This window comes from Aspergillus welwitschiae (assembly GCF_003344945.1).
Source record: "Aspergillus welwitschiae strain CBS 139.54b unplaced genomic scaffold BDQ94scaffold_7, whole genome shotgun sequence".
NCBI classification, from domain to species: Eukaryota; Fungi; Ascomycota; class Eurotiomycetes; order Eurotiales; family Aspergillaceae; genus Aspergillus; species Aspergillus welwitschiae.
In genome coordinates this window covers 930,297-946,115 of record NW_020798701.1, presented here as the reverse complement: position 1 = coordinate 946,115, position 15,819 = coordinate 930,297, and the positions used below count along the sequence as shown (strand labels likewise).

Genomic DNA, 15,819 nt, shown 5'->3' with positions numbered 1-15,819 from the left:
CACCCAACCGGCGATTCACCACTCCTACCTACATCAAAAAGCAACTTGAGGTTTCGTGGGCCGCTATTATCTCGTGAATTGCAGTACTGACCAACCAAACCCCCCTTCCCCCACCGTCCATCTTCTAGGCTACAGAGAGTGTCATATGCCTCAAGGCAATGTCATACCAAAGTACCATGGATACACCCATGTGAAATCGCATTTAAATCAGGTCTCCGTGGATGGCCACTATCTCATAACGTGAACTGCTGAAGACCTACCTCTCATTATTACTGCATCATCCTCTGCCAAAAGTGCTTCATTATGCCAATGCTTCCTAACTCCGGTAAGGTAGAGCAACAGGACAATCTCCAGAGAGCAGGTAAATTAATTCTTTTGCATTGAAAATGCTGTCTCTATGTTGAAAGCGAATTTCCACGTTAAATAAACACGTCTGGCGTTGGAAATGCTGTTATTTTGGAAAGTCGATTGGCATTCTTTGTATTCTAATTTTCATAGGGCGCAATACGAGCGTGCCTTGTGCCAATCAAGAAGAGCTCCTGCAATATCGGGGGACGATGACAGCTAAGTTTCCACAGTCTGCTGGCCAAATACAGTACAATGCCGAAAGTTCCTCAGTGGAGAAGCCGAGTGCACAATGGCGCGAAAATCGTCATGCGTCTTTGCAGATCCAGAACGAAAATTATCGTCCAGAATCGGGGCAATATGCGACTCGTTTTGAGGGGTACCCTGGTGCGGAGCACCCAGGCCAGAGTACAGAGCATGATCAATGTCTACACTCTCCTCGTCCAGAAGAAGACGGACTCTGGCCCCCAACTTCCTATTCTTCAACATTATCAGCAAAACCCATAGGTCCGAGCCAAACTCCTATGTCAACTAATCGTGGTATTGCTACACCTCTTTCGTGTCTGAATCGTGCGGCAGCACAGGTAGACTGCCCAAACTGCAGTCATCGAACGATGACTAATATTAGCTATGAAGTTGGAAACACAACTCAGTACGTCACAATGGATTCCGGTCCCTTCATTCAATTGCTACTGGAACTAAATCTGGCCATAGCATGTGGGCTCTTCTGGTATGTATTTGTGTGGGTCTGGGCTGCATTCCATACATGATAAAGTCAGCCAAAGATGTGCAGCATAGATGTGGAAAGGTTGGTACAGACCACCTGATACTTATGGGCAATTATTCACTTTGGTTAACATAGTGTGGGATCCTCCTCGCAACTTGGCACCGAAGTGGTGCTACTGAAGTTCATTGCTATAGCATGTAGTCATGTTTATTATCACTAATTTTTTATCCAAAGGAGAAATGACGGGGGGTTTTGGTAAGAGGCAAAAGTAAGCCAGACTGTACCTCCTTGGTATTTAGGCCTTAAAAATAAGTTCCCTCCATTACTTCTATGCTATGTTCTGTATAATTAAAATTGTTAGTTTCAGTTAGCGGTGCTCATTAATTGAGATGTACGACCTTCCTTCCACTCTACATTGGGAGAAGCATATTACCATGTGCTGTCGCTAATAGAGCTGGATGACTATGATCATGCCCGATGCTGGAACTCAAATCATACTTTACAAAAGGACCAGAGCACCTGACTAGTTCGGTGATTCAGTAGTACTATGGCAAGATATACAGTTTAAATTGAAGTAGCAGTACCTATGGGGGATCAAGGGACAAAACATCTGCTATTAATTACAAGAAGCTTCAAAGAGTTTCCAGCACCACTGATCACTTTTAGTACTTTGGGTAAACTGAGGAGTATTCCTTGCCACCACACTCGAATGTAAACACTAATCTCGCGCTCTCGACTTTGATAAGAAGTCTGAAATTCAGTACCTGGTACTGCACCTTATCAGACTGGCGCGTTTGTGCAATAAACATGTTCTTCGGCACCGAACTTAGGTCAACATCAAGTGTGCAGTTTGCACTGACAGCTAGAGGAAAATATCATTAGATCACTCATGATTCAGTAGGGGCTGCCAGTAACCTACTAGGATCCGGATGAACAGGCGGATGCTCATTATCACACATCAGCAGTTCATACGAGGCGGAAAAGTCAGCCGGTCGTGGATTAGCCGGTAATTGATGATAGAACGGAAACTCCAACTTCCGATCGCGCCTCAAGTTATCATACTTTTTTGTGGTTAGTTTTGAGATAAATAAAAATATCTTATTACCTAACTGCTTACCTTGTAGATATACCAATTCATAACCGCGCACCTGTCCTTCTCTTCCCATTGATCCCACATTTTCTCCCGACCTTCATCACGCACTTCATCGTATATCATGGCGGCTGAAACGCCATAGCTCTTCTCGGCTGTGGTCACCACATCAGGTGGTTTATTTTGAGGTCCTTGTGGAAGCTTGCTCATCACGGCCCCTCTACGGCGTATTAGTCTCACATAAAAGTATTCCGAGAAGGTTACATACTTGGCAATTGCCGCCCATCTAGGATCATGTGAGTGCATAGCCTGTAAGTCTGGAAGATGGAACTTACGCGTCATTCGGTTGAATAACTTGAATATCAGGATAGGTTGTGGTAAGCAACTCTTTGATACATGTATTTGATCCAAGCCCTCCAACAAGGAATATGGCCTTCAGACATCAGCAGTAATCACAGATATGTTTGAGGCAAACATACTTTGATGTCTTTTCCTTTCGGGTGTTGATCTTGTAAGCGCCTGAGTTTGACGGCTTGTATTTGCTCGTTTACGAGCCTCTTCACCTCACTATATACTGGCTCGAAGATACGGTACAGGTCATTGCTATGATTCATCAGCATGGACAGATAATTGAGTAGCTTGGTTTAGACATTCCTTACCCTGACAAAATAAGTGTGTCTCCTCGAATGGACTTGTCGCTGGGGTCTGGTTTGAAGTCCGCCAGCGGAAAGCAAATGTGCTGCTCCGGATCATCCTTTGAATGGAAGCCAGGTTTGACAGTATCATTGAAATCATTCATTGCCTTGCGATATCCGTTTGTTTGTTTCAGGTCGATATACTTGCGTTCCCCAACCTTACTTTTAACCCACTCTTCGAATCTGTTATTGATGATCAGGGAGCCCGCAATACCACCTTTTGATTAGGTCAGAGAATCGTCTCCTTTAGGCACTTTCCTAATGATCACAGATTGCACTATACCTGTTGGGCTGGCCACTTCCTTCAACTCCAGGGGATTGATGTTTAGAATCTCGTATGAAACAAGATCAACCGTGCCGCCACCTGCATCACAAATAGTGATGGCGTCACCTTTCTAGAATAGTAGCAGACGTCAGAAAACTGACACGGAATTGGGCATTGGTATAGACTCCCTACATCTAGTCCTCGCTGGTTCATATAATTCAGGGTGAATAAGGCAGCAGCCTCCGGTTCCTTTATGAGCTCAATGGGATTGAGACCCGCATTGCGAGCAGCCTATCCTACAGTCAGTGTTCAAAGACTGGCATATACTGAAAGATGAGGTACCCGGAGAGTGATATCTTTGGCCTTGTCAGACCAGACAGCTGGGACAGACAACACCAACTGCTTCTCTATCGAAGTCAATATGTAGCCTTTTGGGAACTTCGCTGAAATAGCGGCCAGAGAGTGTTGGTATATGGCGGATATGTAGTCCGATAAAACCTCTTGAAGCGGTTTTCCCAGCTTTTGAAGTTCGCTTTGAGTTGCAGTAGCACCCTTGGTATCGAAAAGAGGTCTCTGATGGTCCGGGTCGAGGAGCAACTTAATCCCCATAATTTTCTCCTCCAGGCAAGTGTCTAGCTCGTAGCCCCATTTGAATCTACCAGTATCATCATATTTCAGTACAGTGGGCGTCTTCATGTATGTTTTACCCTTTGATCCAGGCCAATCTACGACACATTGGACCTGGCCGGGCGCGTCACTGAGCGCCCAGGCAACACTATGAGAGTTAGAGTATAGAAAAGACATTAGTGTCAGGAGACTTGCCCACTGTAGGTTGTTCCAAAATCCAGTCCAATTATTATTCGAGTGGATCTGTCGTTGTAGGCAGGGCCAGATTTGTTTTCACCCATGGTGGATACTTTGGTGCTGTTCTGAATGCTCTGAGTTACGATCTTCTGCGCTCTGCCTTGTGAAGGCGGTGCAATTTTGCGAGGGAATCCTGATGATGATATATCAGTTAAGGCAGAAACCCATATTTTAGGACTCTACTAGTGTGTTGTGCATTGCAGATAGCTTACCTGTCACTCTGGAGGTTTGCGAAAATGGATGGAAGATGAGAGCGAGGACTGACGCCTAGTCGATGTCATTGCTCACGGATTTATCAGATTTTTCCATATGGACCCGTCATACTCGAGATCGAAAATAGACGTTGCAAGAACTTCCTTCCCAGCCAAGAAGACGCCACTATGCTACTAGGTGGGATTATACGAACAGTCACGATCATCACAATTGTAGGTTTTGCGTCAAATGATCGAGAGGAGTGTTCTAGATCTAAAATATCCATTCTGTAGTTTGGCACCGAACGTGGTTATGACTTTACGACCAATAGTGTTGGGAGACTGATCAATGACAACATACAAACTCACCTTGCTGAAGTCTGAGCTATCAGGTGATATTATTTAGTACGGACCTAATAATCAGAATCCCGATGATTATATTGAGTCGTATCTCGGAGCTAGTTGGGTTTAGGTCTGCCATCCTGAACCTTATCCCGTATTCGGGTCCAGACCCCACTTGAACCATAGCACACGGGAAAAGTCTATATAAAACCTATTAACTCAGATTCTTGATGGTCCGTATTTATTCTGGTCCATAAAACTTTTCAGTTTCCCTATAATCAGTCCATCCGCGCTTTATGGCCCGAACACGAGATGTATACTGCTCGGATAACAAGGTTAAACTTCACCTGGGCTTGACTGCGTGGGTTACCTATGTTCTGGGCTCTGAACATACCTCGAACAATAATATTGACGGTAAGCGAACTATGAATCTTGTCTGATGATCAAGCGTAGAACTGCCTCCGTTTGCGGAATGGCCCACCTGGCGTAGGACCTTCATGATCAGGTCCTCTATTTGGGTTTACTTTCACATGACAGCTTTAATTTGAATTGACATGGATTCTTTATATACCTAAAAAAAGCCTATATGAATGGTCGACTGATGCGTGAGTATGTTCTGAAGCCAAATCACAAGAGCACATATTCTTTCCTCTACCTGTCGGTACCGTACATATTATCCAGTGGCGTGCGAATCCAGTGAGGTTTTTAAGCAAGGACTCTCTCGACGTTGCTATGGTAAGTGACAGATATTTGAGCTTTCATTATAACTGACCCCTGAAATAGAACAAAATAACTTCAATAAAACCCAGGAAGGTCAATGTAAGTTTTCAGCGGGGCGGGTAGCGCCGCACAAAAGTTAACACAATCCTGGAGAAGGTAGCCCCTGAGCTACACACTACCAGCGAGGATGGAAACAGCCTACATCGAACGTTGCAGGAACTTGAGACACAAATACGGGGATTCCAAGCTGCCAACTTGAAATTAAGCGACGAGAAGCAACATCTCGAGGAGAAGATCCAGGGTTTAGCTGGCAGTCTAAGGGAAAGTGAGGGGCAAGTCAAAGCCCTCCATAAGATCATAATTGACAGCGGGTTGGAATCTCCCGGCCCTCTAGATGATGATGTGGTCTTGTCATTTGATCAGCTATTCTTCCGTATCCGGCAGTTCGTAGGAAAATACTGCCGCGGATGTGAGCTAAGAGATGGGGCATACCAGAGGCTTTCTCTTGCTAATAAAAATCTGTGGTTGACGGCGACAATCGCAGACCGGTTATACAGTCATCTGTTCCTTCCCAATGTTTCGCTATTCGGGTTTACTGCAGAATGGGACTCCTGCCTGGGACATCTTGAAGAGGAACTGTTTCATGGTGGCAATGGTAAGTTATTGCCTAAACATCCCAAAATATCTCTTTCACTAGTAAGATCATCCAACCTTAACGCTTATCCCTAGTTCCTGCTGCAGACATTCGCAAGTGGCGAGCTTCAACTCTGAAACTCGCACAGCTACACGATCCTGAACTCAAATATGCCTGTACAGCCCTGAACGAAATGTGCGGCAATATCTCTTCTGAAATCTTTCAAGATGAATGGCGAAATGAAGACAATCCTGATACCCGCTATCAAGAGATTCAAGCTGCAATGGCTGACATATGTAAACAAGCATATCGCCTTGCCTTTCTGCTTCGTCAAAGCAAAGTCGATTATACGTGGCTGCAGGCAAAGGATCCAGGGAGCCTGACTACAGACGAGACAGAGGTTGTGGGCTCTGAAGGTGGCAAGGGACTTGAGACATCGGCTATTATAATCTTTGGGGGAGTCCTCAAGGGCCCTGGACCATGTGAGGAGAACGCAGATGGTGTTCTTTTACTGCGCAAGAATGATATACTTCTTGGTCCGTTTTAATAAGCTTCCCGCAGAAATGGCCTTGAAATGGCAGGTTAGTGTTATATAACAAATTGAGGTAGCAATCCCTGAATATAGGACGAGGCTGCGCTTAGCCTATCCCTTTTTTCTAGTAGGGCAAGACGCGTTATTAGCTGTGGCACGTTTCCTCTTCCAAATATATCAGGAAATTGATGGTGATGGCAGCCAGCAAAACAATATTATCCTAATAATAAATCTACATTCTTATATGAACATATAAAACTAATAGTTTATGTAAATGACTTACTACTTGGTAGATGCGAGAGAGATGGACCCTTTCCAACTTCCAGGCCCCAGGTATGTAATACATGATTAAGTCCTGTAAGAGATCTGTATCAATTGTTAATTAATCTATACTAATTCTTGAGTTATCTACTATATCTGATCTTCCTGATCTGTAAAAATAAACGATTAGAATGATGTCTTAATACTAATTCAATCTTAGCTATATAATTAAGAGAGCCTCTATACCTTAAAAATGATTGTCAGGTTACAGTTACGATCAGTTTAAGATATAACAGTCAGGTATAACCACTCTATATACAGTTAAGAATGAGAAGAGTTAGTAAGATTATACAGCAATGAGTAATCTTCTTGAAAAAGACTGTCTATAACTGTGGATAATTATGATATAGTCCTGGATAATATAAGTAGAGACTAAAGACTGCATGGTCCGGTCCTGAACTCCAGGTCCTGGCTCCATTCCTAGGCCTAGAAGTTAAGACTCTCAATTAATTCAGAAACTATATAGACAGAGAAGCAAAGAAGCAAAGAACATCGTAAAATAAATATTATAATACTATCTAGAAATGCAAAGCAGAATAAGTATAAAGAGATATTTAGTATAATGGCCTGAGCGCGGCGTCGTGATAGAGCCTACAATAATACTGCCTCAACATATCTCATACTACTCTAATACTCACGTGAATGATATTGCAGCAGTGGCAAGTACGGTACGCCCTAGCGCCTCACATCCATGGAAATCAAAAGCTAGTGACATTCCAGACTCTCTTTGGATCTTATCACCCCAGATCTCACATTGTCCCAAACTACCTCTCAAAAACCATATACCTAAAGTCTATAGACCTTGGCCGATAGGACCTATCATGTCATCCCCACTCACCAATGACCCCGCGCGGGTCGCCCGCATCATGCTGTCGTGGCACTCCCTCGACCTCGTCTCCTGTACCACCCTCCAGACCCTGTGGGCCGGGTACGGGCACATCTGCGCCCTCACCGCCCGAGCCACCACCGCCGAAGCGGCGGAGCATCTCGGGAAGCTTTGCGGAGTGGAATCGAGAACCGCGGGGAGCACTTTTTCTCTGATTTTAAAGCTCATCTCACCGCCTCGCAAAGCAGCGGGAAAGGAGGATGAGGGCCATCTTCGCAAGATGCTCAGCTACGAGGTTGAGCAGTACTTCTACAGTGATGTAGTCCCGCGACTAGGAGATGATATCGCTGTGGCTAACTGCCTCGCGTCTACGCGAGGCATGCGTGGGAAGCGAGGTGCAGAGGAACTTTGTGGTTTGATGGCGACGATTATGGTTGATTTGCGGCCTGCATTCCCGGTTGCGGGTGAGAAGAGAAGTGTGTTGAGTCGCGCTCAGGTGTATGGGGCGCTGAATTGGTTGGCAAGGTTTCATAGTCGGTCGTGGGGGTTGTTGTCTGATGACAGGAGTCTGGATGGGTACGTCCTGCCGCCGCTTGAGGAAGCGAAGAGGAGGCGTGATTCGGGAAACACGGAGACAGGGAACGCGCTATGGCTTAACGGAGGGTACACGTATCTGTCGACCCGCCGGAAGGAGTACGCTTCGCTTGTTGAGGATACGGACTCGGAGTGGTCTGATATCCTATGTAAAGCTTCGGATGAGTCTGCGCCATCGGTGGCTGAGATGGCTGCGTTGCTTTTGACACCTTGTGGAAGGCAGATGGAGTCACTGATCCATGGCGATGTCAAGTCAGAGAACCTCTTTACGACAACCAAGGGCGATGAGGTAGCTTTCTTTGACTTTCAATATGTCGGGTTAGGTCTGGGAGTCTGTGACCTGGCAAAACTCTTTACGTGCTCGGTTCCGTTGAAGATGCTTGCTGACGATGAGGAAGACTTGCTACCAGAGCAATTGGAAATGTGTGAAGGTGAGCGAACTTTGCTGGAGCACTACCATAAGACGTTGCTCCAGGATAAAGGAGAGCGCTGGTACGAATGGGAAACCTTTGTACGACACTGGGAGACGGCTCTAGTGGACTGGTGCAGGTTTCAGGCTTCTTGGGGCTTCTGGGGGAATACTGAGTGGCTTGAGGCTCGTGTGAGATCTATTGTGAGCGACCTGGGGTGGAGAGAGTGGCTAAGCCGCAACATAAGCCGTTGAATTCTTGCAGACGAATCAATAAATAGCGTTCGATATATTTGTTCATTATCAAAGACCCAGCAGGACTGGGGATGCGATGGGCGTCCATTTCAAAAACTAGATGACCTACTAACTTGTTCACTTTTCTGAATTTATGACAAGAAAGGATGCAGCGAGTCAGTGAATTAGTTTCTATGTTGTGCAACGTATAGCTATATTGTCCGCCATGCTGTAACGTTTCGACAGATGGATGGCTGCATGTACCACTCCACCACCGCCAACTTCACTTAGCGGTCATAGCTCCTCTTCAGCTGTCCTCTCAAATCTTCCAGCCCCCGCCCTTCCGCCACAGCATCACCCGCAGAAGAACAAAACAGATCGTCCCAGCAGCGACAAACATACCACTGAATAGCTGAGCCTTCCAAAACGAAGCCTCCTCTAGATCCAGCAGAAGCGAAGCAATCGGCGTACCGATCAGGAACCCGCAACCAGCAAACATGAAGATCATGCCCAGGCGCGTGCCCACAACACCCAGTTTCGGAGACATGCGTGTCAAGATAGACGGTGGCAGGGAGACAATCGCCCCGGAAGCGTAGCCGTACAAGCAGGTAAAAGCGACCGCCCCGCCCACGTTGCGCACGGCGATCCACACAAATGCCAAAATGGTCGCCAGGATACTAATAGGCACCAGAGTGTTCAAGCCGCCGATACGGTCGGCCATAAGACCGGGGGTGATGCGGCCCAGCACGGAGGTAGCGTTCAGGACTGCGAAAATGTAGAATGCTAAGCTGCTGTCGTTGTGCAGGTAGTAGGTAAAGTAACTCTGGAGGTAAAAGAAGGGGAAGTAGAGTCCCACAAAGCAGAAGAACAGGCCGAAGCTGAAGACCAGGAAGGCTGGTTCCTTGAGAGCAGCAACGTCCAGTAAAGATCTGCTCTTCGTTGGTGGTGGTAGGCGCCGCCTTAATACCAGCATTGAGACGGAGAGTCCAGCTAGCGCTACGAAGCCGATGATCCGTGTCGTCCAGCCGAACCCTACTCGGCTGATCAGTTTGTGGAACATTATGGGGTATATTACCGCCCCGATGCTGCCTCCTGACGCTGTAATGCCGGTGGCGACGGCGCGGCGTGAGGTGAAGTAGGTGGCGACGATGGCGATGCTGGGTAGAAAGAGAAATGCGCAGCCGATGCCCACTGTGATGCCGTGCGCAAGGAAGAGCTGGTAGTACTGGGTTGACAGGGAGGTCATCATCAGCCCGAACACGACCATGAAGGTTCCAAAGGCAATCAAGCTGTGCAGAAAGCCTTTGTCAAAGATGGGGCCGACGATCACTCCAACCAGAAACAGGACGAAACCTTGCACGGTGCCGATCCAGGTGATAGCGGAGGATGAGTATGTAGGGATCAGGTCCGATTGGTAGTAGCTCTGGAATACTCCGTAGGCGTTGAGGATACCCCTGAGGAACTGAGTTATTTGGTGTTATGGATTATGTTTGAAGAGATCCGCATAACTTACCAGGAGTTGAAGAAGAGGAAAAAGGCTCCCACAACTTGCAACCACGCAGTCAAGCCGCCATCAGGAGGGGGAGGGGGGACTGTATCCGCAGATTCTGTGGGGGTCCGCTTTTTTGTATTCGAAGAATCGGAACTGTCCATTGGAATCGCTGGTGAAGGGTTGCGCTTGTTGTCCATGACTGTGCTATGGGAGAGAGACATGAATTTCGACAATGGTAATGTTAAAAAGATGCATCAAGAGATGTAGCAAAAGGCTTGCAGGCAGCGCCAAATATAGAAGTCTACTCAAGCCTTCATCAAGTGAATTTGTCATCTAGAAGCCGTTTGTCGGTCCTTCGGCCTTGAAAATACAGTTACAGTCCATGTTGGTTGGTAATCTGGATAGTATTGCGTGATGGGCTGTCAGCTTGGAAAATAACATTCTAGGTAGACTTTGGTCTGCCATTGTCCTACAGTAAATACAATACCCGCAAAGCATGACACAAAGTAGCTACCAATGAGCAATCGCCCGCATAAGAACTCACATAGTTTCGTGAATCTCGAATATTCGATTTCAGGGTTATCGAGTTAGAAGCGGGCGGCAGGATCACATCCTCGTCGTGCTGGTGGAGACTAGCGTCAAGAATGACCCCAGAGCCGGCAGTTTTATTGGCTCTGCTATGAGCTGACTGAATTGGCAGGCAGTGCCTCGGACAGTGGTTGGTGGTTGTTAAAGATCGTCTTGTTAATTGATCAGCGCTACCGCCGATTATCGATCTTTAATTTCAAAGTTGACGAACTGCCCTATAGGATTCGAGTATTAGACCCATCGCCGTGTAGGTGGGTACAAATGGTGTTTTCTGTTGGCTGATCTCGGCAAGGCTTCGATTTGGTACTAGGACTAGACTAACTAATTCTGGTGTTCGTCCTTCATAGGGCTCTAATAGAGGGCATATACTCCAGTATGTTTGAATTAGGTCTCGGTGAAATAACGTATGAATTGGGGCACAGCCATTCCGTTTCTTGAATACTGATTGGGGATGTCTGGGTGTTGTTGGTTTGGAGTTAGTTCTCTGCATTTGTGTATTAAGTCTCTGTTAGATGACGAGGTTCGACGAAGACAAAGACGCTAACCTTTGTGGTGGCTAACTAAGGACATCTTTTGACTGCATCATGAGCCGACAGCTGATATGATGTCATTCTGTTTGCAAGAACACCGCGATGGATACATAGCTGGTTTCCGTATTGAATGGACTTTGAGGATGGCCTCGAGAAAAAACCAACTCCATTTTGTCTCAAATACTATTTTTGCCCTAACGGACCAAGGACCACTGCATTTCCATATCCAACCAGAGAAAACGGAGCCCAATAACATGGAAGTGTGAAATCCAACTTTCCCGAATCAATCTTACTCCTGAGCAGATCCATCATGTACTTGAGATTAGTGAAATTGCCTTCTGGTCTGGTTGTCTTGCCCCTTGTGGCCTTCCACATTTCCTCCAGTTCATCGTGTATGGTACCTGCACTCCGAGAGTCAAGTCGGTAAAGCTCTCGCACAGCCCGATGCCAGGCAACTGCTAGACAAGTACCACCACCCTTTGTATCATTGCGCTGTGCCGCAAGTTGCTTATAGAACAAATGCATCAGCAGCATGGTTGTCGCATCATCAACCTTCCATAAGCCACCAATGAATGCCAGCGAGCCGGACTGAAGTACAGCATGCGAAAAACCAACAAGGTCATCTCCGGAGCTTATCTGGCCTTTACCGCTGAGACAGCAGCTGAAAGCCACAAGGGAAGCTCTAGTGCCTATCTTTGCCATATCAACAACGCGGAACTCGTCACCCAGTACGGTAGATTCCCAAGGAGAGGAGTAATTCTCCGAACCATGCGACGAGATATGTATGATCTCGGAAGAATTTAAGGAAGATAAAAACCTCCTCTTCTCAGTAGGTAGGACGCGCAGAGAGTTGCAGATAGAGACCACCTCCGGACCAACGTAATGCAACTGTTTCCGACCAGTTCCGCAATCGGCCAACACAGAGGCTCCAGTAGCTCGCGGTATGTTTGACGCTGTATGCGAGAGGTGTCGGAGAACATATAGACTAGGGATTTGGTACACTGGCTTTTTGAGAATCAAAGGCTCCCCATCCAAGATCAGCGCGCTCAGAGGGAAGACATTAAGGTATGATGTGGGTACGAAGATAATAGCGTTACTTTTGCGTATGGTTGCAGTAAATGGCTTGATCAATTGCGCAGATAAGATTGCAGCAATATCACTCAGACTCGCAGCTAGCTGGGCTGCCTTGTCACCAACTGGATCTTTTAGGAGGGCTTGTATTTTTCCGAGGTATGCTACCACGAGCCTTCGCAATTGATAAACTCCGAGGCTGGATTGATGGACAGATTGAATGCCTTCCGATGAGATGCACATAACCATTATGCCGCTCATACATATAGCCACTTCAATGACGGCTGAGCCAGAAGGAATGGAGCCGAGAAGTCCACGCGTATCCGGTAGAAACATTGTACTCTTATATACCTGTGCGGTTGTATCATGCCAGCCTTTGAGTGCCTCCTCCACGGGATCGAATGAATTATCGGGAATACCAAGCTCCTTGGCTACCTTAGCAGCCCTCTTGGTAACATCAGCTTCGTCCTGGGGATCACATCGTGACTGTACCAATGTAGATAGCACACGAGCCCTGTATGACTGGTCCATCCACTTCTGGATGCTTTCGGTACTCGAGGACTTTTGTGCCTGTAGTATTTCTAGTAATGACCTCGCTCTCCCCTGCTCCATGAAAATAAGGGCCTGGTCTCTCCAGGTAGTCGCCGGTAGACGCCACTCCTGTGGGCTTTGTTTAGTATTTTGCAATGACATGGCGAGCGATATTCGCGTAAGTCCACAAAACAATTCCGCGGTGTGTAATGATGAATAGGCCCTGCGCCGGCTGTCGGGGTTAGGGATTAGATATCTTAAGTTCTCAAGCTGATACAGAGCACCCAGAAAACTGTCAAGGGCTTTCTCAAAATTCCCTTCTCGTTCGTAGATAGCGCCAATAAAAGTGAGCAATTGCCAGCTATCGGGCTTTGGCTCTGTTCTTATCTTCGTAGTGAACTCGGGTAAGGTCTTCGAGATTCTTCTCAGTATCACGGACCCCTTATCCCACGCCTGGGCGATAAAACACATGGCGATATCTTCGTGTGCTGTATTTGCACGCACCCCCATTGCGTGTTCCCGAACATCACTGGGCATGTTACGAAGATTAAACAATAGGCGGCTATCCGCCCTAATATCCGTGGAGAACCAGTCGGATAGAAATCGCGGGAGCTCCTGTCGCATTTCTTCCACCCTACTTAGTTGTGCTAAGGCTGGGATTTTGTGGGAAAGTATTTCTCTTTCCTTCAATTGGTTTTGAGAATCACAGCTGTGGATAAATGTCTGAAGCTGGGCCTCGGCAGCGTCAATGTCACCTCTTCCGATGGCCTCAAAACTGTGGTCAATGGAGGTAAAATACGCAGTAATAAAGGAATTTCGGGTCTCATATGTCCGGATGAAGTGTTCTTGCTCGGATTCACCACAACCAAGTAGCGGGTCATTCACATGAGCTCTTGCTTCAGCACTAAGAGGTGAAAATTTCATAGTACTAACTGGTCTTCTCGGCTGAAGGGCCTGGCGAACTTCTTCCCACCCTACCCTCAAAGCTTCCCTTCCGGTCATAGAACACACAGATTTGACTAGCGTGTCAAATTCGAGCAAAAGTGAAGCCCTTGGAACTTGAAGATGCTGGTGGTTGGCGTCCCGACTCAGAATGCCATCAATGTATGCAAATGCAGCGTGTAGGATTCCAGCAGGCTTAATGGTTTCTCTAATCTTTGCCTCCGCCAAGGTCCAGTCGTGCGTCGTTTTAAGAAGAGTAATATATGCTTCAGCTGCCCAAAGAGAACCCAGAGGATTGTCGAGTGCTGCGTAGTAGGCAATGGCACATTGACAACAGGTAGCTGCCACGTCGACGTTCCCATTGCGTGAGAACTGTGAGTGAGCGAATCGAAGCATCAAGATCCCCAAGAAGTGGGACATTGCGCTGCTTTCCGTTTTGTGCAATTCGCCTCCCAAGTACTTTGCTTTGCTTATAGCTAATTCAGATGCGCCACGGCTACAGCCAAGCAGAATCTGATGACAAACAACAATTTGCGAGTTCATGTCGTCATGCGCGAAAAGCGAAAGTGCAGCTAACAAATCACTCTCCGCTTGGCGGAACTGCTCGTTGTCCGCACCTGCCTTCGACGATATGCCTTCTGCATGATTCAGGCAAGCCCTGCGCAAGTATACAGCAGCTTGGCCTCTCGGTGCGTTTGCAGCTTCCATATAGAAAAGAGCTTGAGAATAGCACTCCTGAGCAGCCTTATCGTTGTGCAATGAGAAGGTCTCCTCTAACGCGTCCCAAGCCACATTTGCCCAACCACTTTCTCGGATCTCACAGATCAGGTTCATGGCTATGGGATTAGTGTACGAGGGAGATAGGATGCAATCGCCCTCTATTATCTTACAAAGGCCTAGGCCAGCGTAGTCATTAACCTTCTCGTACTCGGATCCGAGTTGGCTGAGACTGCTGCCTCCATTTTCCGATCCCCTCGCTAACTCGATGTCGATAGACCACCTCTCCAGGGTATTCGTGAAGACAGGTCCCATTCGACTCATGGACTCAGCCAATGTGGTAGACAAGTAAGGCACTTGCATATTGTCAAAGCTGATGCCCTTCAGATGGTCTTGCGGGAGAGATTTTGTGGTAACACACGGCGTGAAATTAGGGTGTGCAAGAAATGAAAAGTGAAAAGAGTCAAGGAAATTCCATAAGTCTAGTACCAGCGCTTGCTCGAGCATATCAACTACTTCCGCTGATCCGCAGGATGATATGGCCATCCCGGCTTGCTGCGCCTGGCGATACATGTTCTTCAGGTAGGAGGCATCCTTCTTCAAGCCTTCGTAGGGATCACCAGGAATCATCGCGAAACGGATGAGAGGGAGCCGATACTGTAACATATTGCCGTAGAAGCTGTATATTTTGCTTCGTAGTTTCCATCTCTCGTCTAGCCCTCTGTGCTGTAAATCTTGAAGAGACTGATTACATTCTCGAGCCTTGGGGAAGTTTCCGGAGAGCATGTGGAATATTGCTCGCAGAAGTAGAATCCTGGCGTACTGACATGTTGGATCCATCGTTGCGGGAGTGTTGCCCCCAAGAGCTCTGATCTTCCTGTCTGCTTCCTCATAGCTACCGCGATACTCGTCGGAAAAGATGGATCCACCGAACACTTCACAGACCTCGATGAAGTCCATTGTTGCTACTACAGCGGTACGAATATCTTGTAGACGTGGGGTGTAGAAGAATAGTACTATGATTAAACACAAGAGGTACGTAGGGAAACTGTTCTACTATAACTGAATATGAAAATCAGTCGCAAGTGGGGTTGTCCCTCCATTCTGAGATTGACTCCACTATCTGAATTGCGAACACGATCAACGACTAGCGGAACAA

The 15,819-nt window shown here is 47.0% G+C and overlaps 4 protein-coding genes across 4 annotated transcripts; 1 reads left to right on the top strand and 3 right to left on the bottom strand.

The window, feature by feature from the left end:
• Positions 1-1,734: 1,734 nt before the first annotated feature.
• Positions 1,735-5,160, bottom strand: BDQ94DRAFT_157835 (Hsp70 family protein; the record flags this gene model as incomplete). The annotated part of the gene is made up of 14 exons (XM_026768816.1): positions 1,735-1,934; positions 1,992-2,133; positions 2,190-2,382; positions 2,431-2,448; positions 2,498-2,595; positions 2,642-2,765; positions 2,822-3,074; positions 3,141-3,252; positions 3,315-3,413; positions 3,465-3,897; positions 4,199-4,253; positions 4,547-4,562; positions 4,914-5,029; positions 5,091-5,160. The coding sequence occupies 14 exons, from the start codon at positions 5,158-5,160 to the stop codon at positions 1,735-1,737; spliced, it is 1,929 nt and encodes a 642-aa protein (XP_026629390.1).
• Positions 5,161-7,474: 2,314 nt separating this feature from the next.
• BDQ94DRAFT_138947 (uncharacterized protein) lies at positions 7,475-8,916 on the top strand. Its single transcript, XM_026765333.1, has one exon. It carries the CDS (start codon positions 7,548-7,550, stop codon positions 8,808-8,810), a length of 1,263 nt encoding a protein of 420 aa, XP_026629389.1. The 5' UTR covers positions 7,475-7,547; the 3' UTR covers positions 8,811-8,916.
• Positions 8,917-9,105: 189 nt separating this feature from the next.
• Positions 9,106-11,214, bottom strand: BDQ94DRAFT_185467 (MCT family MFS transporter; the record flags this gene model as incomplete). The annotated part of the gene is made up of 5 exons (XM_026774891.1): positions 9,106-10,243; positions 10,303-10,466; positions 10,501-10,614; positions 10,826-11,039; positions 11,192-11,214. 5 exons carry the CDS (start codon positions 11,212-11,214, stop codon positions 9,109-9,111), a joined length of 1,650 nt encoding a protein of 549 aa, XP_026629388.1.
• Positions 11,215-11,582: 368 nt separating this feature from the next.
• On the bottom strand, positions 11,583-15,620 carry BDQ94DRAFT_167979 (CHAT domain-containing protein; the record flags this gene model as incomplete). The annotated part of the gene is made up of 2 exons (XM_026770960.1): positions 11,583-14,779; positions 14,834-15,620. 2 exons carry the CDS (start codon positions 15,618-15,620, stop codon positions 11,583-11,585), a joined length of 3,984 nt encoding a protein of 1,327 aa, XP_026629387.1.
• Between the last annotated feature and the right edge of the window lie 199 nt (positions 15,621-15,819).